The sequence below is a fragment of the Ctenopharyngodon idella genome, chromosome 20 (genome assembly GCF_019924925.1).
Source record: "Ctenopharyngodon idella isolate HZGC_01 chromosome 20, HZGC01, whole genome shotgun sequence".
Taxonomy (NCBI): Eukaryota; Metazoa; Chordata; class Actinopteri; order Cypriniformes; family Xenocyprididae; genus Ctenopharyngodon; species Ctenopharyngodon idella.
This window is the reverse complement of record NC_067239.1, coordinates 24092454-24119401: the sequence shown is the minus strand read 5'-3', so window position 1 is coordinate 24119401 and position 26948 is coordinate 24092454. Positions and strand designations below refer to the sequence as shown.

General features: G+C 35.1%; 2 protein-coding genes across 5 annotated transcripts in view; one reads left to right on the top strand and one right to left on the bottom strand.

Annotated features, from left to right (window-relative positions):
• Positions 1 to 19639, bottom strand: part of ncoa1 (nuclear receptor coactivator 1) — a 63876-nt gene extending 44237 nt beyond the window's left edge. For 2 of the 4 annotated variants that reach the window (XM_051873875.1, XM_051873878.1), the window contains exons 1-3: positions 19142 to 19639; positions 9130 to 9289; positions 7283 to 7455 (exon numbers count right to left, since the gene is read on the bottom strand). The gene's annotated coding sequence lies outside the window, so the exon portion shown is untranslated. Of the gene's footprint in view, positions 1 to 690; positions 874 to 7282; positions 7456 to 9129; positions 9290 to 19141 lie in introns of those variants that run through there. The other 2 variants (XM_051873877.1, XM_051873876.1) reach the window with 2 other exon arrangements.
• A 1559-nt stretch (positions 19640 to 21198) lies between these two features.
• Positions 21199 to 26541, top strand: rpl7l1 (ribosomal protein L7-like 1). The gene is made up of 6 exons (XM_051875636.1): positions 21199 to 21280; positions 22805 to 22913; positions 22998 to 23161; positions 23472 to 23609; positions 25705 to 25814; positions 26142 to 26541. Exons 1-6 carry the CDS (start codon positions 21267 to 21269, stop codon positions 26348 to 26350), a joined length of 744 nt encoding a protein of 247 aa, XP_051731596.1. The 5' UTR covers positions 21199 to 21266; the 3' UTR covers positions 26351 to 26541.
• Positions 26542 to 26948: the final 407 nt, after the last annotated feature.

Below are 26948 nucleotides of genomic sequence, written 5' to 3'. Positions count from 1 at the left end.
TATAAAATAGTTCTAAGCACTTTGTTATATGATCTGTCCTGACAGTGATTATTTTTTATTCCATGAATGAATAGTTTAAGTTAATATTACAAACCATTTCTTTTCATTTATTATGGATTTATTGTCAGTACTGGGCTCGCAGTTCACATGGGTAGAGTACTTTGTGTGTGGATGACCATATTCATCCGCCACCACCGAAGACCATTTTTGACTGAGAATAAACCCTGAAAAGCTAACTATTTAACCCTAATTTGACATAAATCTTATCCTATTTAACACTGATGAAAAATCCTAAAGAATACAATGTGAAGAACACTTCAAAGTAAAGAGAAATAACTGTAGGATCTCACCCTTTCTACTAGTACAAAAACAACAATCCTCACAATCATCCTCACTACATCCACAGCAACATATTAAAATGTAAACATTTTAATCTGTGCTTACTTTGGTCACTCACACTCCATGTTAATGTGTAAATTCTCCTCACACTCCCTTAAGCAGACAAACAAACTATGAAAGCCCTGGGAGGCCTGCAGTCCCCTCACATGCTCGGCACACACACACTCTCCCACGCGTATGTGCACGCACGCACACACAGTATGCTTAAATGTAAACAACCTGCTTATGGGAGAAAAAACAGTGGGAGGGATTTTCCTTTTTGCTCTCTCTTTTTCTCACTCACTCACGCACCTGAGGCAGGGCTCAGCTGTCACCTATGAAGTTGGCCAACTCATCCTGTCCGGTCAGAGAACGGTCCACGACAGTTGCGCTAACCCCTCTGTCAGCATGAACTATGGCCGTGTGTCTCGCCATTTCCCAGGATACAGGGCTCCTTCTCGTCGAGAGCTACACTAATCACCTCGCGCGCAGACAGAACAGCAACGTATGTCACTGAGGGAGAGGGACAGACCACCATGCAGTGAAGTAGAGGGGATGAAAAGTACTGTTTACACACTCTTATCAGCACTCACGCCAGGCGAAAAGAGAAAAAGTGTCTCATAAAAGTGAGCTAATGAGGCACAGTTCAACAGGAGAGGGGAGAGGCCCTCGCAGAGGAGGCCAGCAGCAGAGTGAGGAAGTTTCAAAACGGACAAATCCCATGCCTGACTGCACACACCCGTCCCCCTCCGCCTGTCAATGGTTTGCTCCATGAGAAGCCGTGGAGTCACTGTTGCTGTCTACCTCCCCATAGCAATACAGAAGAGAAAATGTATATGGCTCTGCCTGATAATCTGAACGCAGTGTGAGGCTGAAGAAACAGTCGTGACTCATTCTTTGAAGATGTGCCAATTAATTCAATATTTTTTAAAGATTCCTGAGCTTCCAATAGAAGAAATATAACCAAAATTATTTGTAAAAATCGGACACGGTTCAAGGCATACGCAAAATGTGAAAAACTACATTTTTAAAATCTATTAGTCAAGAGGTTGTCTGAAAACAGTGAATATATAGGACCTATGGGGTGGGAGCATATTATTTGACACATTCATTGTTTATGCCTTGATTCAGGATGTTTACTTTAACCCTATAAAGCCTACTCTATCATATTTGATACACACATTTCTAAAGGCATTTAAAATGTAAGGCTGCCCCCGACTAAAGATTTTTCTAGTCAACTATTAGTCGTTCTTTTAAATTAGTCGACATATTGCAAAATATATACTAAAATACATAAATATACACTGAGGAGAATACTAAACCATTAAAGCTGCAAGCAGCGATGAAAGGGCCCTCGCACCGGGGCCACCGCCATCCGGTGGCCTTAGGGAAAACAGTGAATAGTGGGCGACATGCATGTAAAGTCGTTTGGATGTGCCACACCTCCTGCTGCCAACAGGTGGCACTTTGACTATAACTGAATATTGCCATGTAGATGTCTTCAGGCCAGGACTATTATCAAACGTAAAGTTTGGAGCAGATCGGACATTTTATGCCTGAGTTACAACAACTTCCTGTTTCGCGGCAGTAATCGCATACATTAGCGCTTAGCCAAGTGTTGCATGATTTAACGTGTTTCTAGAATGTTTGATACTTCCTGGCATATTTAAATGTGTTTCTGGGAGTAAATTACAGTGTAAAGAATGCCATTTCCTGTTCCCAGCAGGTGGCGCTATGACTAACTGAATATTGGCATAAAGATGTCTTCAGGCCAGGACTCTTTTCACACAAGTGAAGTTTGGGGCAGATCAGACACTGTATGCCTGAGTTACAACAGCTTCCTCTTTCATGGCAAAACACCAAACTTTGTCAGGCCGCCACGGACACGCCCTTCAGCGAAAACTCAAGATCTTTGCAATTTAGCATTGAATTGATTAGACTGACCACATATGATGTTTATCTGATAAAATCTCTAGGAGGAGTTCGTTAAAGTACAACGTCTGGAATGTCAAAAAAATGCAAAAATTTTGCGGAGAAAATGCTAAATATCTCACTTCCTGTTGGATTTTCAGATTTTGCAGCCAGGGCCTTTTTTGTAGGTATTGGGCTGTTAGATGTGTCTACTGAATTTCATACTTGTACATGAAACGTAGCGCGAATGGCACTTAATTGAAATTTTGTAGGTGGCGATATCCAGCCATTTTGCCATATCTAATTCTGAAACCCATATCAGAAGTAAATTTTCACCATTTCTGTGCAAAGTTTCATGAGTTTTTGAGCATGTTTTAAGCAGTAGAATAATTGACCGAGCAATTACAATAGGGTCCTCACACCATCGGTGCTAATGAGAGTTTAATATATAGGCAAAATATAGCCTATATATATTATTCTAAGACATCTAAAATTTAGAGCTGCCCCCGCCTAAAGATTTTTCTAGTCGACTATTAGTCGTTCTTTTAAACCATTATTCGACACATTGCACTTTTATATTAATTTAATTACTTAAATATATACTGAGGAGAATACTAAACCATAATGAACTATAGCCTATTCCGTGCACACGCAAAGCACCGGCAAATGTAATGATTATGAAAGTGTTGGGAAAAAAATAGCAAATAGACATTTTAATTATTTATTAAAAAAATGAGTGTTTTCTGAGTCAGTATCGGCTGCAAAGATGAAGTTGGTGATGCTGCCTCGCCATCTCCGCAGTATAGTGAGCATGCATATAGAGAGAAATGCACCATTCATACGCTTTCTATAGATATATTTCTCATTATACATTGAGATTCGGTTCATTTTTGTGACACGCTCTAGTTCGCGGAGACCGCACATTCTGTTTGTTTTCTTTATTTTACAAAGGCTCAACGTTTTCTTGTTATTGTGAGTTTACACAAATAAAAGCAGTTTCAAATGATGTCTTATCTGTATGACCAAAAATGATGGAGCATTTTAAGTTGTTTCTGCTGTTATCAGGAAAAAAGTGATCATGCGGGTGCCTCCATGTCTTGCAGTAAACGCGCTAATACTTCAGCTTCCACACTCCGCACCAACACTTCGCTGTCAGAAAAAAAGGTACATTGCTTGTCACTGGGGCATACCCCTTACATACCCCTAAATGGTGCATATTAGTACTTTAAAAGTGCATATTTGTACCTTTAACGTACATATATTAGTACCTTTTTACCTTTGTACCTTAGGGTACTGCCCCAGTGTTACGGCTGGCTCATATACCGCAACATAAAAATGGGGGCTCGTCCGGGATTTTGAGCGTTTGTTTGAGGGAGTATTTTTATTGTCTCTTCAGGATTTCCCGAGGATTGGCTTGCACTCCGGTTAGTTAGAATGTTTCAGCTGGGCTGCGCATGAGCGGTCCTTCCATCGGAACACTATTTGTGCCTTTTTTTGTGACAGTGTTGGATGTGCGATGATAATCCATATTTGAAGTCGATGAATGATAGGCGAACATTTGGATTTCCTGCCAACATACTGTAATTACCACAAGGACCCGCTGTGAAATCTTTACAGATTTAAAGAAAGCTACAGTATCTAGTGACAGTAAGTCTAAATGACATAACCATAAAGAGAGAGAATCTGGACAGCTCTAAATTACAGTATTAGCTTCGGTAGCATGCAAACATATCTGGCTTCAAATGAGGTCAGTCCATTCTTATGCAGTTTGAGAAATAAAGAATCAATGTTTATTATTTTATAAATGAATTTACTTTGACAGTGATAATAAAAGAACACTGCTATGGAAATCTACCTCTGTGAACATATTCTGCTACAAATGTCATGCACACAAATAAACAACACTATTTAAACACAAAGTTACATGCTTCTGTTTTATCAGAATATGGAAAACCACTACGCTACACCACTCCACAGTCTCCATAGCTTCTCTTTTCTATTCAGTGTAATTTCACTCTTGAGCATGCACTTGATTCTCCCCATAGCCTCCATAGTACTTTTTTCACCTCCTATGACCCTGTGCTGCAGTCTAGCAAACGAACCACCGTTAAATTGAATACAAATGAAATACTTAATATTAATCATGAAAAGAGAGCATAATGTTTTTTTTTGTTTGTTTTTTTAATTTTGTTTTGTTCTGAGCCTCATCAGCATTAAATTACACAAACCTTACTGCATAACACTGTACTGCGTGTTGACATCAGAAAAAGATCACAGGTTCCATAACACAAAACACATGTCAAACAAAACCCGATAATTATGGGGAAAATTGTTGGGAGAGAACAACTTAAGTATGCGGAAGCAGCTAAGAGAAGTCTGACGACTACAGCTTAGAAAGCAGGTGTCAGAGCACCATACAATCAGCACAAATAGAAAACACAGGCGTGCTCATGAAACCATCATACAAGCTAAACAAACTGCCTTTTTTTCCAAACTGAACTAAGAAGCCATTAGGGTCTTTGACTAATTCATGCAAGTCAGTGATTACCCTCGCATTAAAAGGGAGGTATATCAATTCAGCTGGTTTCCAAGCAACTCACTGATTAGCATGAGCATTTTTCCATACATTAAATGGAGCAAATTACATTTTAGTCATGGGTTTTTGCATTTGATTACAGCTTGTGTAATATTCACTCAAAAAAATTAACTTTCACTGTTTTTAGTTTTGTTAGTTTGTTAGTACTGTTGTTAGTTTCACTCAAACCATCCTTGTTCACATTACTTAAAAACTCATGTAACTACATGAACTTAATTTAACTGAGTTGTTTCTACTAAAAATGAGTCTTGTCAGCTTTACTTAAGTGTTTGTTTAGTCAACTTAACATTGCTGAGTGAAATGCACAAATTAATGTTGACATAACTAACTGAGGCAGTGGATCCGTAGTTCCCAGCATGCTTTGCAAAGGACTGCATTAGGACAGTAAATTTAGGGATTAAAGTGTTATTTTATGTGTTTTTAAGTAAAGGGAAATATGTTGTTAGTTTATGTTAGTGTTTAATGTTCAGTTATGTTGGACATTTAAAGGAGTTTCTGTAATTTTTTGTTTTTTTTGAGTGCATTGTGTAGAGCAAATAGTTAATTTAATAAAGGTAAATTAAGTCAACAAATGTGGTCACCTTACATAATAAACATAACATTATTAAGTAAACTGCACATATAAACAATATGTAACAGTGACAAATTAAAAAATGTTGTATTTACTCAAAGAAATTTTGTCAGCTTTACTTGAATTTCTTTTGTTCATACAACTAAATTGTTTTTTTTTTTTTTGTACAAATTACTCAATATAGTTGTGTGGAACCACTTGACACTACTTTTTTTCCCAACAATTCATTTTTTGAGTGTAATGTGTACATACCATCTGACAGATTTTACCTACATCTGTGTGCGTATGTTGTACACTCTAAATCTTAAAATGCACACAGAGAAGCAGGTAAATACTGCTGCAATTTTGTGCTTTACTAATTTATTACATTTTTAGCTACTTTAATTCACAGAAGTGAAAGTGTGGAGGAATAAAAAGCAGCCATTTCTGTCTCACTCCTCTGTAGTATGGTAAATCTTTTGTTTAATGTAGCTGGTTGGATTTACTTGCAATAATCTTATTAACCGGGACTACTACGAACTAAGAATATAAGCCTGTTTGTGAACAGAATTAATTAAATTTTTTCATAATTAATACATTCAAAATTAAAGGAATCACCAAGCTCTCCCAGCTAATGTAGACCAAAATATATATTACAAAATTAAAGAAGATCTGCACTCATAATTAATACATTAAATGCTAATAGGTGGAGCTTCAAAGAAAAGTTCAAACACTATAATGCAAGACAGGGAGCTAATTTCTACCAGACACCATGACTTTCTCTTCTTTACAATAATAGTTTAATGTTTCCATAATTTTCTTAAATCAGCCTCTCCTCTCCCATATTTGATGATTAATATGCATGAGGATCGGTACTTTAGACCAATTAGATATCAGTGTGGGCGGAACTAGAATAAGAAACCAAGCAATCCAAGAAGAAGGGGTGGAAAGTCCTTCTAAAGTACCGAAGACAATAATACAGCAAAAGTGGGTTATTTAACAAACATACATACATTAAAACCATGCTGTTAATTAAATCACCCAAGTTTGAGTGCGAAAATTAAACTGCAAATTAAAAAGAAGCACAGACAGATGCAGTGGAGGCACAATTACCAGGTTTCACATTACCATGACAACTGTAAGGTCTGTTGAACTACCACAACACATCTAGTATGAGCAAATGCAAAAAAAAAAAAAAATGGACAGTGCAGCCAGGAAAAGTGTTTCACCTGCACCAAATGTCCCTCATTCATATTTGAAATGCCTCAAAGCAGTGTGCCGTGCTGAATACCATACATGTTTGAACAGAAACAACTGTCTTGTGGACTCAGATCATTGATTACCTTTGCAGATGACATTAGTTGACAGTTGTGACTTCAACATTAAAAGGTCTATGTTATCTACCATTTTAGAAGCCTTTCCACCTTTACATTTATTCATTTCACTACAAAACAATGTATGAACAAATGGTCTGAATCACTAAAATTAATACCCAATATTATGTTACAAGTATTTGATTTTTGCCTCGGCACACGTGAGGCTGCATGTTAGATATAATGTGACAAACAACGATGATGTAACTTTTAGTCATGCCACCACTACTTGGAGAAAATAGCTTGTTACTGGAAGTGCTAGACTATTTTGAAAACAGCTGAGCTACTGTCACACTACTAAGAATGCAGGCCAGTACCATCATAACTTCTAGTTAGTTACTCCACAACACTGGATGATTATGTAAACATTTCCTCTATAAAAAGGCTTGTTATGGCTGGATCCACAGTTTCAGCTGTTGCCAGTTCAGGTTATCTCAACACAGCTTTGAGCTTCTGCATGATCTACTGACTTACTTGATCTAGGGCTCCAGATGGATGCTCATTGAGGGGAACACTATGGCTGTGGTCCACTGGGTTTATGAGGTGGGAGAGATCTCAAGGAGAGGGGGCTATGGCGCCACACCCTCCCTGTCATGCAGAACCATCCCACTGGGGGGAGGCAGCAGAGAATGGACACCCAATGTAACCTTTGGAAGAAGCAAAGTATTGTGTTAGATTTCACTGGCATTTTATGCTACAATCACACAACAGCAGAATATGATTGACAGTCCTGCAGTGTCGTTATTGCTAACTAAAACAAAAACTATTAAAATATTTTAATTAAGCTGAAAAAAGTAGAAATATTAGATTTTTTTAATTACTTAAAGGGTTAGTTCACCCAAAAATTAAAAAATTGTCATCAATTACTCATCCTCATATCGTTCCAAACCCATAAGACTTTCGTTCATCTTCGAAACACAAATTAAGATACAAATTAAGACTCGATCGCTTGGTTGAGCTTCTGTTTATGTTCGTTGATCAATGTTTATATGTGAATAAAAGCCTAAATTCAATCTGTTCATCATATAAAGTGATCCAGTCTCCTCAGAAAATTTGGATTAAACCACTCAATTCCTATTAGTTTTAAGATCTCTTAATGAACTTTTTGAAGCTTCAAAGTGGTAGTTGCGTAGACTGTCAATGGATGAACGAAAGTCTTACGGGTTTGGAACGACATGAGGGTGAGTAAATGAGAAAATTAAAAATGTTGCCTTTGAAACTAACTGAAATAAGTAAGTTTGCATTTGAAGTACTAAAATGACTAAATGAAAATAAAAAATAAAAGTTAAATAAAAATATTTTTAATAAACAAAAACTAATAAAATTACAAAAGCAAAATTACTAAAACTAAATAATATATACATATATATATATATATATATATATATATATATATATATATATATATATAAGCTAATTCAAAATATTAATAAACACTATAAAAGTATACAAATAATCCTAAAACAACATGGCAGTCCAGGTGTTACTCACAGCCTGTAAGATTTCAAAAATGGAGGAATTCTTTAGCTTTAGAGGCTGCAAATGTATTTCATTATTTTAAATTAAAATTATTAATTTTCATTATTTTAAATTATTATTTCATTTAAATGTTTTGTTTGTATTTTGTCTATTTAATTTAATCAATTAATAAATGTACATTTATTTATTTAAAAGTGCTTTTTAATAAACTAAACTACTTGGGTTGGGTTAGGGTTAACTACCATTTACCTATTAGTATAAAAGGAAAAGGTAACAAAATTCCAGTAATAAACCGGGAAGTTATGTAACAAACATGAATGTCATGCTATTAGCGAATGTGCAAATTCAACAAAGACTGAAACAGACTAGTCATAGATGCTTATGTGTTCAAAATTGTTTTTGCATTGCATTGCCATAGCAACAGTAAGGTCTGTTAGATTACATTTAGTTATAAGCCACACAAATAAAGCCTAACCAGGGCTTGGCAAATTGTTTATACCATTGCACCATATCCACATCAATAAACTGCTGCACATCAGCACACATAGTAACTTCAGAGAGGACCTTGATGGTTAAAAAGTAGGCAAACATTTTCTGCCCATGAAAAAAGGCAGCAGAGGAGTCCATATATGGCTTTCATCATTATTGTAAGTCTACAGCAATGACAGTAAATGTAAAAAATACTTTTTAGCTTTAGTATCAACACGAAATGGGTCTAGATCCAACATTTTCAAAAAGGAGTCTAGATGTTTCAAATGAAAGTTATTGAAGTGTATAGAGAATATCTAATACTTGGGGTCACTGAGAGTCTGTGTCTGTAAAACCCAATGTGACTGACTTACTTGATCTAGAGCTCCAGAGGGATGTTCATTGAGGGGAACACTATGGCTGTGGTCCACTGGGTTTATGGAGGACAGAGAGGGGGTTACAGAACCATACCCTCCCTGTCATGCAGAACCATCCCACTAGGGGAGGCAGGAGGAAATTAGTGCTCAATGCAACCTGTGGATGAATCACAGAGAGAAAAGTCAGCAAAATCAATCACAAAAAAAACAACACGTTTTGCAAAACGCTGTCATCACGAACACCTTTTAAGAAAAATTATCTAACAGTGATGAAGTCTAGCACTGTCTCAAACGTTGAAATTAAGTTTCTCACACACACACACACACACACACACACACACACAAAAGAGGAGTGAGCTTATCTATTTTCATACCAGCTTCGAGCAAGCAGCTGATCAGCGCTGAGCTGTGATCAAATCTAATGGTTTGTATACAGCGAAAAGATGAAAGCGAACATTTCCTGCTGTGTTAATTAAGAACCTTTTACTTCACCTCAACAGATGTGAGACCTAGGGCAGAGATCACTGATGGTGTGCGTGTATGCGTTCTAGATTATAGCAACTAGGACACCATAAAGCTTTTGACTTTAGATGGGCCTTTGTTCTTGTTCCAGGCCAGTATTCTCTAGCAACAATATTGATTCTCATGGGGCCCTTAAGGTATTTGAAGTGTAGTAGGCTATCAATTGAAGCACCAGTCGGATCATATCTTTTCATATTTGAAAGAACAAGGCTACCAACAGATTTAAAAACAAAAATATAAGGCTACATTTATTAATAATGAATGCTTTGTTCATTACTTTGAAACACAACCTAGATATGTACTACAAAACCTTGATATTGAGCTATCCAAGCCAAAAATAACATTTAAAATCAATGCATTCGGTATTTAATAATAAAAAAAAAACTGCCTAAAGTTAAGTTGAAAACAAAAACAAAACAATTCATGTTTTACTGACAAGTTTCCCGCAACATAATGGGAGAGTAAATGAGAAAACTGAAACAAGGAAGAAAAAATGCTTTTAGGATGCTTGAGGACTATTGATTAGCCCTCAGGATGAATAATCTACATCTTTAAAATAAAATGAATATCATTCTAAACCACTCAATAGACATACTGTATATTGATCACTGTGGTCTTTATGAGAAAGATGGGCAGCACAAAACAACCTCACAACTTCTTTTTTACTTAACTCTCTTTTCTGCAGAGGTGGCAGTATAAACCACATATTACCTGATATGGTCTTCTGGGCCCCATAACTACAAGCCTAAATCTATTGGCTGCATTTAGCTATTATAGTGCAGCATAATAGTGAAGCTAAGTGCGATTCCAATAGAGTGCCTACAAAACGAAGGTCTTGAAAGTCAATATTGAGCGTTATAACTTGAAAAGAATCGATTATGCACTTATTCCATGGCTACATACATACTGAATAGCCCAGATGGGCACAGATTTCTGTACTTTGTGAGAAGAAAGAGACTGCCGAGTCAAATGAGAGCTGTGTTACTAGCACAGCTATACAGGAAATTGTTTGTCTGGGATAACAATAGTCAGTTATACAGTTTAGTAGTCATTAGACACATTATCCAAAAATATTTGACCTCAGAATGCCACAATCAATCAATCTGGAGTAGGCTATTTCAAAAAGCCATGTGGTAAGTGATCATAACGTACTACTGAATGGATTTCATATGTAAAGCAACAAGGTTATGGTCATTTATGACATTTATTTTGGTCATTTTTGATTAATGATCATTCATTAATAAAATCCAGTGTACACAGTGAACAGGAGAAGAAAATTAAAGAAAATCTCAGCTTTAAAATGTCAGCATGATTAAAGATTAAAATGAGGCTGTTGTCTCTTCTCGTAATGTTTCTTTTATGAAAATATCAAGACAGAACCAGTGATGTCAGCATTGTCTTGTTGTTTATTTTCAAAACACCAAAATTATACGCGGTCTTAGTAGAATAGAATCATGAGAAACTCAAGACAATCAAAACAAGTCATCAGTACACTTTCAGTGCATGCAAGTGAACATTTTGATTTGGAAACGATATTAAACCACATTGGTTAACACATGCAGGTAGCAATTATGTACCAGCTTTGATCATGAGTGAAATGCATCAATCTGCAGACTTTCAAATGCAGACTACCACCGCAAATAAGTTTGGTTCCCATCTGCAAAAAGAAGTCTCCATAAGCATTTCAAAATTTCTTTGGCTATTAATCACAGAATAATTTGATTAATCAAACATGTACACTACCGTTTTTTTTTTTTTTTTTTAATACATATATACATTAATATTTTTTTTAAGGAAGGATTTATAAAATTATCAAAAATGGCAGTATAGATTTTTACAAAAAATAATATAAATCCTGTTCTTTTCACAAAAAAAATATTAAGCAGTACAACTGTTTTCAGCACTTATAATTGTAAGTAATGTTTCTTGAGCACCAAATCAGCATATTAGAATGATTTCTGAAGGATCATGTGACACTGAAGACTGGAGTAATGATGCTGAAAATTCTGCCATCACAACAATAAATAACATTTTAAAAAATAGCAAGTTATTTTAAATTGTAATAATATTTCATAATATTGCTGTTTTCCTGTAATTTTAATTAAATAAATGCAGCCTTAGTGAGCATAAGAGATTTCTTTCAAAAACATTTAAAAAAAATCTTACAGAGCCCAGACTTTTGAATGATAGATATGTTTATATTTGTGCATTTAAAATGACATGAGGGCAAAATGACACATAAAAAGTCTGAGAACTTTTTTATGCTGACTTGCCAAACTCTTCCTATACTCATAAAACATTTCAATGAAACATTACAGTGATGAAGAAATGAAAAAGTAAAGATAAGTTAAAAAAGAAGCATAGTAGAAGCAAATGCAAAAGTTGGTAAATCTGGTTAAAACAACAACAAAAAAAACCCCGGATGGGGGTTTACCAATAGCCTAAATGCCTATGGTAAGAACGAGGGAATGACAGAACAAGTGTAAATACAGTCTGTAAATGAGGGCACACAAATTCCAACAAAGCTTTCATTACTTTGTATATTAATATACATAGTTTGTCTCTTGACACTGCAGAAGACAGAAGAGGTTTTTAAATTAAAAGAATTAACTAACTTTTCAAGATACATTTAATTATTCTAGATAGAAATCTGTAGAAAAACCACAGACAGACTCAAAAAACGAAATCAAAAATGAAAGCCCAGCAGATCAGACTCACAATATGACATATGGGGACTTTTCATACAACTTTTTAATAGTTAATAATAGTTAAGGGTAATGAATTTAATACAACTAAATTTGACTGGAACACAGAGACATATGAGAAGGAAAATTTCAGGACTAAACTGAAAAAGCAGGATGCTGCTTACCATGTTTAATGCATCTAATAGAAATACACTGTACAGCTGCCCATTTAGAAGTCAATGAATAAGGATGATATGAAAAGAAACTGAAAAGGATGAAGGAAAAGGTGTCTGTTGTCATTCACAAAAGCAAGGTATTAAGCTTTGTTTGAAAGAAAAAAAAAAAAAGTCAGATGTTCACTGACTCTACTAAATGTGTCCACAGATTGTCTAGTAATTACTAACATCTCCAAACAATGATAGATCTACCAAACATCTGTAGATGAGAACTCTGACACCATTTCCATTCACTTAACATCTGTGTATAGACTAAAACCACTTTCAGAAAACATTCAAATTAAAAACACTTCATAATGACAATAACCTCTGGAGAAACATAATGAATTAGGGCATAGAAGCAGATTTCACTAAATGTTTCCATGTGTAAGCTCTGTTGATAGAAGAAAAGAGACATTGATCTGGACTATGTGCAAAACAACATCATTCCCTAACTTATTTGTGATTATAAGAATCTGAAAATAGTCTACTTCCTCATTTCTCCTCAGTGTTATATGAACAAGAACCTCTGAATTTACAAACTGAAAAAATAAACCTGATGATAAAATCATTTTCTTATTCATTCATTTGCTTAACACAGTCACAGACTGTGAATACTGGTAAAGTGGGACATTCATGAAAGATAGACCAATGCCTGTTGGAGACAAAGCTATTCTCTATGCACATGTTTACCACAACAAATGTAAATTCTGACTAAGTTGGAATGATATCTTTTCTAGACAAATTTATGTACATCTATAATACAGGAATTGTTACAAGGAAGTAAATTTACCGAAAAAAGGTGGCATATTAATGAAAAAAGTTGGTCTATTTATGTTTATGCTTTACAGGTAAGTATTTTACAAATAAAATGATGTAAAGGGTGAAATGCTAAATATTTAGAAGAAGGTGACGTTCAACCACTTTTCAGAGTCCTAAAACATCTGCTCAATGTTGTCAAATTCCCACAGCAGTCAGTTCCGCTATTTGCCATTTCAATACATATTCAACCAATTCAGACAATACTAGTCACTCATTTACACATTCAACCCTAACGAATCTAGCATAACCTGACTACATTAATAATCATGCTGCACTACTGCATCCATATTATTTGATTAGGAGTGTTGATTCAAGAGTGGGACAATAAAACCCTGTCAGGACTGTTGAGTTACAATGCAAAAAATGATTTCCTTACTTAGTATTTTTGTCTGGTTTTCCCATACAAATTTCTAAATATTTGTAAATCAAGATATATTTACTTGAGAAGCAAAATGACTTAAGATATTATATTCTTGTATTCTGAAAAATGAACCAAAATTAAGTGAGTTAATGCTTAAAACAAGATTATTTTTCTTACTCCAATGGCAGATATTTTTACTTGTTTCAAGCTAGAACTTGCTTAATTTTTATACATTTTAAGATTTAATATCCTGTTATTTTGCTTCTCAATCTGGTTAGAACTAAGGAAATCCTTAAGCAAAATTTTCTTTCATTCTATATGGGAGATCAAGTATTAAATGTGGTGAATGAAGTTAAATACTTGGGTCATATTATTAGGAGTGATTTAAATGATGATGATGATGATGATGATGTGCTGCATCAGTGTTGTAAGTTGTAATGGTGGATCCAAATGTTTGTATCAAATAATGTCCCCATCTTACATGCTGTGTTAAGGAGTCTTAAATGGTCTTAAATTATACTACATTAAGGTATACTCTTGTTTTTGGAAACACTGGAACAAAAAATTAGTGTTTTTTAATTATTGTCTGTTGTTTTTATGTATGTGTGTGTAAGTTTTTATATGGACCTTTAAGTCTGAAATAAAGTTAAAGTATATCTTGATTTAAGAATGCTTAGATATTTGTACTGGAAAACAAGACAGTGTAAAAAGTCACTTTGTCTGCAATATGCATTAGTGAAATTTATCTTTGGACTAATTGGACTAGTACGGCCCTATGATTTCCACGATGCGGAATATATACGGAATCAAATTTTTGATGAATAAATAAAAAGCAGGTCAGTACACTTAAATCAAATCGCGATATAGACTAGTTTCATTTACCACACACACTAAAGCATGCGTGAAGCTCGTGGTGTTTTCAGCCTCTGCCAGCTCACTATATGAGCACATGAACGCATGAACTTCATCTACAGAGCCGCTCTGAGAGACACTTCATGAGCATTTTACCATTTCATTTGAGAAAAACTATCGTCATATAAACACAAAAACTCAAAGGTCTTCACTGCAACCCGTTAAAATAAAAGTTTTGTTTAACTTGAAATTGTGACAGAAATATATTACTGTTGTACAGTAGAATTTAGCTACATCTCAATGTAATGATAATACTAACACTAATAATAAATTATTATTAAAACTATTTTTTTTAAATAAAAGTTTGTTTCATTTCATGATTAAAAGATAAATTAATTTAATGTTTTATGCCTTCATTTGTTAGCCAGAAAAAATTAAAAAAAACACAGAATTTCTGAAATAAGAATTTTTCTTAGAAATTTTATTTTTAAATGAATAAATTGTTTTTGTGAATTAAATTAATTAGGCATGTTTTTTGATTATTAAAATTTAATTAAACCATTAAAATGAAATCTAGAAAACTTAAAACAGAAAACACAGAATTTGGTAAAAATAAAATAGAATTTGAGAAAAAAATAAATAAAACGTATTTCATAGGGCCCTAAACATGTAATTTTTGTTAAACTTCTAATAAATTGTTATTAAATTGTATAAGCTTCATGATTTCAATAAATTAGACATGCCTTTTGATTACTAAATTAATTTAACCATTAAAATGGAGTCCAAAAAAATTAAAACGGAATCCAGAAAAATTAAAATGGTAAAAAAACGGAATATGGGAAAAAATAAAACAGAATTTGGAAAAACATAAAACAGATTCATTATGAATCACAACAACGCTATGACCCTATAAACATTCGATTCTAAAGTAAGATGAAAGATTTAATTCAAGAGCAAACAAAAGTCTGCTCATAATTAATATATCAAAAGGATTTTTTTTTATTACAAAGGAAATTATAATGTAATGATTTTTATTTTGTTTGGTGACGATTAAAACAATATGAACCCAAAATTAGAATACTGTATATTATCATGTCAAACTTAATTCAAATAAAATTGAGATTAAATTAATTTAGAGAAATTCATTTCAATGCCACCTTTGGACAAAAAGATAAAAAAAAATATGCACAAATGTTTTTTTGTTTTTTTTTAAAAAAGTAACAGCTGAGAAATTTCAAAGTGAGCGAGTGGAAAGGGGTGTCAAAAATTGCAAGGTTAATAACAGCAGAGAGTGTGGCACATATTCTCCGTGGAGAAACTGATGTTTCACTCACACTGAGCTTGTTACAACATCCTGTACTTCTGAACTTTAGGGGCGAGACTGTCCCTCCCACCTCTGCTATCTGTAAATACAACTCCTGAGGCAAGGGAAGCAGTTAGCAGATGCTGCACTCGCAGAAACTGTTGCCCCTCGACCAAACTTCCATGCAAAGGGGAAGCGGAGTTCGTCCGTCTCGTGCGATTATCGCCCGCTTTGTAAAACAACCCCGAGTTGTTGTTAAGCCCGAGCATGATAACAAGATGTGGGACACTGAGCACTGGGTCCCCATCTCCTCTCGCCATTCTCGTTTCACGGTGTGGGCGTCTGATAGCTGGCTTGAGCAGGCTTGCTTTCCTGTCCCTCACTCGTTCATTTGCTAGTTCGCTCTGGCGCACTCTCCCTACCCCCACACATTCTCACAGGCTGCTGCACAAGCTTTTTTTTTTTCGAGAGAGATGTAGGTCAGCTCTCTGACGTCTGGGGAGGCACAGCTGAGCGCCCCTCTCCACGCTGCGGCAGAGAGACGTTCGCTCCGACACGCAGGGAAGGAAAACTGCAAGAGCCCGGCGCATGATATCGTCGTCTTTTGGTCACGATGTAATCTGGATTTGATACTGATTATTTACTCATTGAGTTGAGAAAATGTAAACAAAAACATTAGGGAGCTTTATTAGACAATACAACAACTTATCATCAACAGTTGCATTGTATTAGTTACATCAATTACATCAATTACCTGCCTTGAGATTTGGAAAATAAAACATTTCAAAATTAGCTGAATTTCACCAATCAACCCTAAGTAAATAACACAAAGAAAAACTGAAAACCAGGGCAATGCATTCAACTGCTTAGAAATATTTATGTGGCTCCTTAAAATCAAAGATTATTAGTTTATTTCAATTCATATCCTTTGAGATCCTCCACTGTAGACGACTGACTTGAAGTAAAGTTACAAGGCAGCTGCAAACTCCTGTTTAGTCAAACTAAAGCATAAATAGAATGCAATTTGAAAACAAGGAAGTTCACATCTTCTATCACTCGACTGGCAGGTTCATGTAAGGGACATGCTTATATGAATATGTGCTGGAATGTAGAGGGGTGACAGTGAGATGTGAATTCTGGCCACAAGCTTTGCATATTTTGGGGCCTTTGAAAAGTATTACAGCATTTTCCAGTGGCAAAAAAAGAAGCACTAGAGCAAGGAAAATCATTTATGACAGAATAAAAGCATATTTGATGCACCGGATCAATCAAGGATGGTACAATGATGACAACAAATTATTATAATTATTATCATTTTATTCTCAGTAATAATAATAATAATAATATTCAGTATATTATTATTAATTATAAAGTTAAATATTGTTATAAAATTGTATTACTCTCATTAAAGTCAAATATTGGAAAGACCTATCTAACTGAAGTCTCTCCCTATATCGCATCTAAATCAATGCACTTCAAAAAAAAAAAAAAAAAAAAAAAAAAAAAGCAAGTAGAATGATATATGGCAGATTTTATGCAGCTGATATAAAGCAGATTTTATGCAGCTGATCAGACAATAATAACATCAATAATAATATTATATTGTATAATTAATTGTATGATTGGTTGGTAAAATAATAGCAAAAATTATGATTATTATTTTTATTATTATTATCTCATTGTCAATAATATAATTATCAGGTAACACTTTACAATAAAGGTTCATTAGTTAAACATTAGTTAATGTATTAACTAACATGAACTAACCATGAGCAATACATTTGTTACTGTATTTACTAATCTTCGTTAACGTTAATGAAAATACAGTTGTTCATTGTTTGTTCATGTTAGTTGCATTAAAGGGATAGTTCACCCAAAAATGAAAATTCTGTCATCATTTACTCACCCTCATAAATTTCTTTGTTCAGCTGAACACAAAGGAAGATATATCGAAGAAAGTTTGTAACCAGGCCGCTTTGGGGCACCATTGACTTCCATATAGGAAAAAAAATACTATGGAAGTCAATGGTGCCCCAGAACTGTTCAGTTTCCCACATTCTTCAAAATATCTTCCTTTGTGTTCAGCAGAACAAAGAAATTTATACAGGTTTGGAACAACCTGAGGGTGAGTAAATGATGAAAGAATTTTTATTTTTGGGTGAACTATCACTTTAACTAATGTTAACAAGATTTTAAGAATGTATTCGTAAATGTTGAAATTAACATTAAAAAAGATCAATAAATGCTGTTCATTATTAGTTCATGTTAACTAATGTAGTTAACTAATGTTAACTAATGAACCTTATTGTAAAGTGTTACCAATTATCATTATTATAGACAATAACAATTATTCATAATAATAATAATAACAACAGTAGTAGTAAAGTCTGAATGTTGTTAGAAAATCTTACATTACTTGTATTACTCAAATTATTAAAAGATTTAACTGCAGTATCTCCATACACCACACAAAAACATTGCACTTAAAAAAGAAAAAAAGCCCTAAAGCATGTAGAATGACATATGACAAGATAAAAATAATATTCTATGCACCCAATCAGACAATAACAACAATAATAATTGGTATAACTGTTTGGTAAAATAATAAAAACAACAACAACAATAAAAATATGGTTATATTATTGTCAATAATAATAATAATAACAAGAAGAAGGAGGAGGAGAATTATCATCATTATTGTTATTAATATTATTGACAACAACAATTATTCCTATTAATAATAATAATATAAGCTGAATATCGTTAGAAAATCGTATTCCTCTTATCAAACTCATCAAATTACTGAAATATGTAACTGCAGTCTCAACTAAATCAAAGCAGTTCCGTTTTTAAACCTGCAGACACAATTTTGACTGTCAAACCTGAGGTGTCAGTTAATCACCATGCTGAATCCCTTGACATGACATTAGCTTGCTCTTCAACCAAATGCACTGAGAAAAAAGAGCAACAACTAAACGCATCCAATTCAAATCCTTTGACCGCACTATGCAGATCTATATTTCAATGCATGAAATGCAGAAATGATCGTATGCATTTCTGATCACTCAAAAAAGCAGTCCGTGTATACGCCACATCTTTTCCACCTGTCTGGTAAACTAAACCATATATCCAAACAATGTGTTTATGAATATGGTCGTTCAGAGCAAGTAACCTCTAGCTGGTTCAGCCATGCTACATGATCTCTTCGCTCAACATCAACAAATACACAACATGAATGCATTCCAGTTACCTGTTCAGTCCGTTCTCCTCTTGCAAATGCTCGTTGAACTTTGAGAAGGCTGGAGGATGATGTTTGCTGGCTAATACTGCCAGATGGAGCGATTAGTTATGCATTCAGTCAAATGCAAATAATTCTACAAGCTCAGCGCCTACAACCGAGCTTGCATTCGAGTTCATCTTATTCTGACAGAATAATTCCGTTAATGTGGTGCTGTGGTGTCCGTTAAACCTTCCAGTTGAAGGCTAGCTAAGCTAACGAGGTTAGCGGGCTAATTTCAGGAGCTATTTTAAATCCAGGACGCAGTTTTTTCCCCGTTGAATTCTGGGTGTTTGTTGTTGTAAATGCACTTGATTGACGATAAGTACTTCTTTATTCCCTCACGGAGCTGCAGTGCTGCTGTCATCCAAGTCAAATGGTCATTTGTGTGTTTAATTCTCGCGTTGATCTCTCCCCACCGCCATTTTCATCCTCGAGCTACACAAACAAACAGGAGGATCGCTCACGTCACGCAGAAGGTACGCGACTGCACTGATCTCTATGGCATAGTTTGAGGCGGTTGCCTAGCGACGCATGCCTTGGAGATCTGATTGGCTGCGCAGGTTTGTGTGTGGTTGAGGAATCGCTGGCTTGCGTAGTGCATGAACGTACAATGACGGGACCCATCACTGTTGGGTAGAGAGCGCGCGGCCGCTCGCGGAGGCCCATCAGGGTATGGTCTTGAATGAATATGCCCCAAGTTTTCGTTGAATTCGCCTTGAACTTCACGTGACTGTTGTGTTTTTTCTCTTGTTTCCTTTCCCGATGTATAAAAACTATATCTGAGATTATTTTGATTATGTAGTTTGCTAACGCTGGGCTTATATTTTGTCTTCTTGGTAAATTGCAGCGAGTGGCTAATGGAGTCACAACGAAATCAAAACTTTTTCAATCAAAACATAATTTTTTTTATGAAATACTGCGGTATTTATTATGATTCATCCTTGCATGTTTTTTTTTTTTTTGTTTGTTTGTTTTTTTGTTTTTTTCAATTCATGTGGCCTCCTAATCTGTAATCAAAATAAAGTTTCCTCACTCTCTGGTGACGTGTTTACTGACGTGTGGGCGGGACAATCTGTCACTCATATATCACCACAGCAATAACAATCCAACTATCCAATCAGTTCCCTATGGACAAAATCAACCAAGTCTACATTTTCTCTTGTTCAACAAACCTTTTCGCTCAGATATATGTCACAATAGGAAGAAAATACTATCGCAACATCCGTTTCTGACTTTAAAGAAAGGGTGAAACGAGTCGATAATTTACATGACCAAGACAGTTTTACTGCATGTCCCATTTTATATTTCTCACTCACAATCTGTTGAAAGCATCAGTCACATAAAAATGCAGATGCATGATTTTATTCCACAGAAATCCCAAAAATCAGTAATAATTTAATAAATCTACACTGACTGCATAGGCTATAATTAATTTAATTGACTAAAAAATGCAGAGAAGATCACTACAATAGATTTTCATCTTTAACTCCAGAGGGAAGGATAAAGTTCATTTTGGCCACAGGATATTGAGGAGACAAAAAATAGCTACAAATAAAATTAAAGTTAAAAACTAAAATTACAAATTAAAACTAAAATTTTAGTTAAATAAATGTTTGATTAACATTGGGATGTCAAAGTTTGGTTAAACAACATTACATAAAACAGGCACCAAATCAGTAACTCCAAAAGAAAGATAGAATTTAAAACAAAATAAACAAACAAACAACAACAACAACAAAAAAACATTCACAAGACACCAAATACAGATTCATAGTATTCTTCAAAAGATGTAGGCTACCTTTTACATTTTTCACAAGCCTTCATTAAAAGAGTGCTAAAGAAAAAAATAGATAATTTTATTGAGAGTGACGTTATCATAACATAATGTTTTTGTCAAAATGCACAGCATGTCTGCACATTTTAATTCTATATCGGTGAAGTAGTCACATGGTGATGAACGTGAGCGTGAGAAACTGATCCTAGTGAGTGAAATGTGTAATAGTCACTCCGAACGGAAAGGCGGCAGTATTGCAAAAAGTACTGGCGTAAACAAAACGTCATCGGCGTGCGACAGGAAATTGTCACAGAAAACGCGATGGCAGAATCTAGGTAAGTATTTAACTTGACAGAAAAATCTTAAACAATCTATGATTAACATCTGAACTATTCTTTCATATTTTTTCAGTTTTAGTATCCTTATAATATTATGAATTTTTACTTACAATTATTTTTACGGTTGACACGATATAAATAATGTATATAGAGGATAAAGTAGGACTTGTTTTTTATTACATGGAACGTCTGCGGGGCAATGCTAAAGCTGATGCTTTACTTTATAGAGATCAATATGTGGGATGATTTGTACAAAATCTGATGATTGGTAAGCAAACTGATAGGAGAACTAACGTGTATACGCACGCCCGCCGTCTGGCCAAAATCCCAGGCTGTGTCCGAAATCGTCCCCTATACCCTTAAATAGGGCACTATTTGAGGGGACAGCCATTTGTAGTGGTGTCCGAAACCATAGTGGACAACGTTGAGTGCACTCATTCAATCCCACAATAACGAGTGTACAACCGATGCACGCTCAACGGCTAGAGAATACCCATAATGTACTGTGAGAGTCGCGCGCTGAATGAATTCCCGCGCCTCGCCAGGAGGTGGCGCCCGCAGCTGAATCAATCATCCATTAATTTTCCAAACCGCGCTGGTCCAGCATTATGATACAGGTATAAATTGCTTTTTAATTAATCATTAAATCGTTTAAAAGATTTGAATATGCTAGTTCAACATAAATATTCACTGGAGCTCACAGTATGCTACATTTCAAAAGATTATTAAACAGCAGCACAAACTAAGCTGCGCTCAAAGTGCGCGGCGGCGATGGCGGCGACGTAGTTGAGAAAGTATATTTTTTACTTTGCGTCTGGATAACGTCCGTGTGGATAAACGTGTGGACTAACGTCTGGATAATATATGTGTGAATAACATTGATAATAATATTTTAGCTTTATTCCTATTTTGCCCAAAGGAAGCTTTAAGGTGTAAATGTTCATAACTTGGAGGAAGCATTACAAATCCGTCTCCCTGATTGAAGCTTGGCTATTCCTCCGGCCACCTCTGTTGCGCAAGCACTGCATTAACAACTGACTTTTCTAAGTTTAAAGGACACACCGGCACAAGGGCCATTCCAGCTGAACTAAGGCCTTCACCTCTTAATATGGAAAATAATAATAATAATAATAATAAAAAAAATTATAAGCTCAAAGATGCATGTAAGTGGCCACTGCAAGTGCGCGCTTGGCTTGAAGCAGCTAAACAAATTAACAAATATATTGCATGGTTATACACGCTCGTTTGAGATGTGTTGCATTAATTATTATTAATAGGCCTAAAGAGGTTCACCTGAAAATGTTGTCCAATAGAGGGAGCCACAGGATAAGGAATATTTTAAGCTTATTTTCCTTATTTTTAAACTTATCAACAGAAAGTTAGTGTTATTTGCTTATGTACAGCCTGACGTTTGTTTGCCTTGCTAAATTCCAGAGGAGTTTGAATAAGAAGGCCTGTCCTTTTTGATTTTGTTCATTTAAAATTGTTTATTAATATTTAGTCATGTTGTCTTTTGTTAAGGACTGAGAAAGTAATCAAGCTTGTTCCTGAGAACCTTCTCAAGAAACGCAAGGCGTACCAGGCTATCAAAGCAACTCAAGCCAAACTTGCGTTACAGCAGAAGAGAAAAGTGAGAATTCCTCTCTTGTAACCAGTTTTTGTTAATAGTCCAATATTACCTTCAGAACAAAACTAAAATTGTCAACTTCACCAGGGCCAAAAAGGAATTCCCTTGAAGTTTAAGCGCTTGGAGGAGTTTTTGAAAAACAGTAAGAGGAAGCATCGAGATGAGACACGACTCAAAAGACTCAAACAAAGACCTCCGCCGGCCATGCCGCCAGCGAAGCACGGTCTCATGTTTGCTGTCCGCATCAGAGAGTAATTTCTGCTTATACATCATTCACATTGACATTAAAAGTATAGTTCACCCAAAAATTAAATTGAAATCATTGACTCACCCACATGCCATTTAAACAAAAACAACAACATTGGCCCTCCAAATATCTTTTGTTCTACAGAATATACAAACTCATACAGGTTTGAAATGACATGAGGTTGAGTAAATGATGACAGAATTTTTGTTTTTGGTGAACTATCCCTTCAAGATTTGTTCTGTTGTCCATTATGTATTGTTCCACATCTGCTTGGTTGTTTAAGGGTTTAATTTTCTCTTTATGATTGCTTCTAGGATCAAAGGTGTAAGCCTCAAAGTGATGCGTGTCATTCAGATGCTGAGGCTGAGAAAGATCTTCAGTGGCACCTTTGTGAAAGTCAACAAGACTTCTATACAAATGCTTAAGACAGTGGAACCTTATGTTGCATGGGGGTGAGTAATCATAAGGCTCCTTTTTTGCTCATAACGTGACTTAAAGTCGGCATGAAATGGAAGTTGTGATTGTTTTCTTCCCTGCTGTGATGTATATCTAATTGAAGCAGCTTCACAAACAAGAAAAAAGGAAGGTGGGACTTGATTTTGTCCATCAGGAATTGATTAGTTGGTTGTGGTTTGCTATTTCTGTGATCTCATGTGAATGACAGGTTGTCCTGCCCTCGCGCCAGTAAACGCATCATCAGAAAAGAGAAGTGATGTTGCTGCAAGAGGGAGGGGAAGTTATTTTAATTAAACATTACAAGGGCACCTGAGTTCTTTAATAAATAATGCGTATGGTAGTGTTGTCAAAAGTGCCGACTTTGGTACCATTTTAAAAATGTGACGCGTTGAGCAGATTCGTAAACACCTCTGATTGTCCATTGTGTTCACGCGCTCAACATATATGTCTGTGATTGGCTACAATGATCAACGCACTGGAAGCACACGGAAGTGTTTGAGCAGGGGCCAGTCCGCTGATAGACGCCTGCTTTGAAACGCTCCTGTGTGTATCTGTGTAAGCGCTCGGTGAAGATCGTCAAAGATGTTTATTTACAAGTTTTTGAAGCATTGGTCATTGTAGCCAATCACAGACATATCTGATGAGCGCGTGAACACAATGGCCAATCAGAGGTGTTTACGAATCAGCTCAACAGCACTTAAAGCGTCGCATTTTTTAAATTTTAGTACTGTCTTGGATTCGAAGTCGGTACTTTTGACAACAGTAGTGCATGGATAAATCATTTATAATGCTGCAATATTCCTTTAAATATTAATTGTCAATTTGGATTTCATGATGACTTCAAAACACTAGGCATCATATACTTCCTGACTTTGTAAATGGTTACAAAATAAACACTAAACGACTAAACATCATGAGGATCAAACACTACAAGACTTGCAAGTCATTCCGAATACAACCAACTTACACAGAAACAAACATTTTGTTGCTAGGAAATGCTTAACGATTGAAAACGTGTTCTAAAACAAGCTCAAAATATCAAACAGGTTTTATTTCCTCCCGACTAAATGGATTCATAGTCTGAAGGTAAAAAAGTTTGTGCCCATCATACACTACGCAATTTTCTGTGAAATAGCTCAAACTCCAACTGCCCAAATTCTGCAGATTGACTGACTTTTGGCAACTAGCGTGAACTTCTCCAGACTGTAAGTATAAGCCTTAATATAACATCAGCATTTGAGAGTCAAATTGGACAACTACAGGGACTCATCTCTAGATCACTCAATTAACAGTACTTCTATTGCCAAATTTATGAAAAAAAAATCAGTCAAGAATAGAAAAACACACGCTGAATGATGTTCACTAACCTGGTAAAGTTTTTCTATTAGATTGGGGTTTATTCTTGTTATGCAGCGTGAAGTATTTCACTCAGTTCCTTGATCATTCAGATAAAATTTCTGCGAGTGAAAAACAAATTTATACTCGCACGCGTTATGTATTAAGTATGTTATCGTCTTCTTGAAAGCGATGACGTAGACAGTATATCCTGTAGTTGGTGTGGGTTTTCCAGGTAATGCGTGTACTCCCTGAACGGACGCTTCATGTAAACGCTAGTGTTTTGTGCACGTTATTTTTTGGCAGACATCGATGTTGTGATATTCAAATGATGTGGATTTGAAAACAGATGGATCGTAAGGTAATAATTTATTTCTTAGCCGGCAAGTATTCAGTGAAGTGATTGATGTTTTTAGTTCTAATATTCCAAATGACTGCCAGCCCAGGTTTTGACGGACAAGATAAATAATGATGTGCACCCTTCCTTTTTTCTTGTTTATGATGGACATGATTTTTGTTTTATTTTTTTATACCAGGAGTGGTTATGATGCACAAAGTTATTTTTATTGTCTCTTATAACAAAAATCTTTTATTTAAACCCATGAAAATGCTGATCCTGTTGTAAATAATAGTGAATCACTATAAATAATCACTTTTTAAAACTGTTGTTCCATTATTACCCCTTAACAGATTTTGGATTTAAACAGCTCTAACTGATTTTTACTGGTTTGATTTATTGTTGTGATCTCTTAACAGGTATCCCAACTTGAAATCTGTCCGTGAGCTCATATTAAAAAGAGGTCAGACAAGGATTAATAAGAGAAAGACTCCTCTGACCGACAATACACTCATAGAGCAGCATCTCGGTGAGTAATTAATGTGGTAGATATATTTCATTCAGTGAGATACTGGGAACTTTAAAAAGGAAAAGTAAATGTGTTGTAAAAATCTTTTGCAAAGAGCAATTTTTTTTTTTTTTTTTTTTTAATGGAGCAAACTATATTGAATGTGACCTCAAAAACTCCTTTACTCACTTGTAAATTGAGTCTTTATATAAGTTTGAAAGACACAGTGGCAAAATAAATTCTTAGATATTCTGTAATGGCATGATTGTCAAAGTATTCATATTCTTAATGACAAAAATGTAAATACAATATATAGTCTAAATGGGTCTCTTTTGTTTGTGTCTCAAGGACAATACGGGATCATCTGTTTGGAGGACCTTATACATGAGATCTATTCTGCCGGAAAGAACTTCAGGGTGGCAAACAACTTCCTGTTGCCGTTCCATTTATCAGTACCAAGACATGGTGCTAGAGACAAAGTTGGATTACTGAAAGATGTTGGAGACCCTGGACCAAGAGCTGAGGACATAAATAGAGTCATCAGGAAACTCAACTGAGCTAATGGACTCTCATGGAATGTTGTTTTGTCACTTTCCAGATGCACCAAAAAAAGGAGAGAACAGAGCATTTCTCAAAACTCAAGGTGCAAATTAAATGGACTGAATAATTCAGTGTGTAGTGTTGACCTCTGTATAGTTGAAATAAAATGGGGAAGCACACAGCTGTGTTTCAGTTTCTATGTAAACAATCTGACTAGAATTTGATCATTATTTTATTAAGCAATACAAAGATTCACACTTTTTAACCTATTTTTTTTTCTTTAGCTTTTCTGAGGATGTTACATTTAGAAGTATACACAAATCCCTACCAGTTTTCCAAACCTTGATTTAAACATCTTTCCAACACAAATAGCCAAATAAAAAATGTGCACTGTTTTGTATGATACTAATTTGACACGCATGAATGAGATTTTTTTTTTTTCATTAATGCCATATACAAGAACACTGGAAAAGGCTCTCAGCCAGTCAGTCGAGAACCAGAACTATATATATAAAAAAAAATATATATATATTTACATACACACACACACACACACACACACAATCGCTAATCAGCTAATCGCCTTTTTACTTTTGCACTTGTATAAAACGTTAC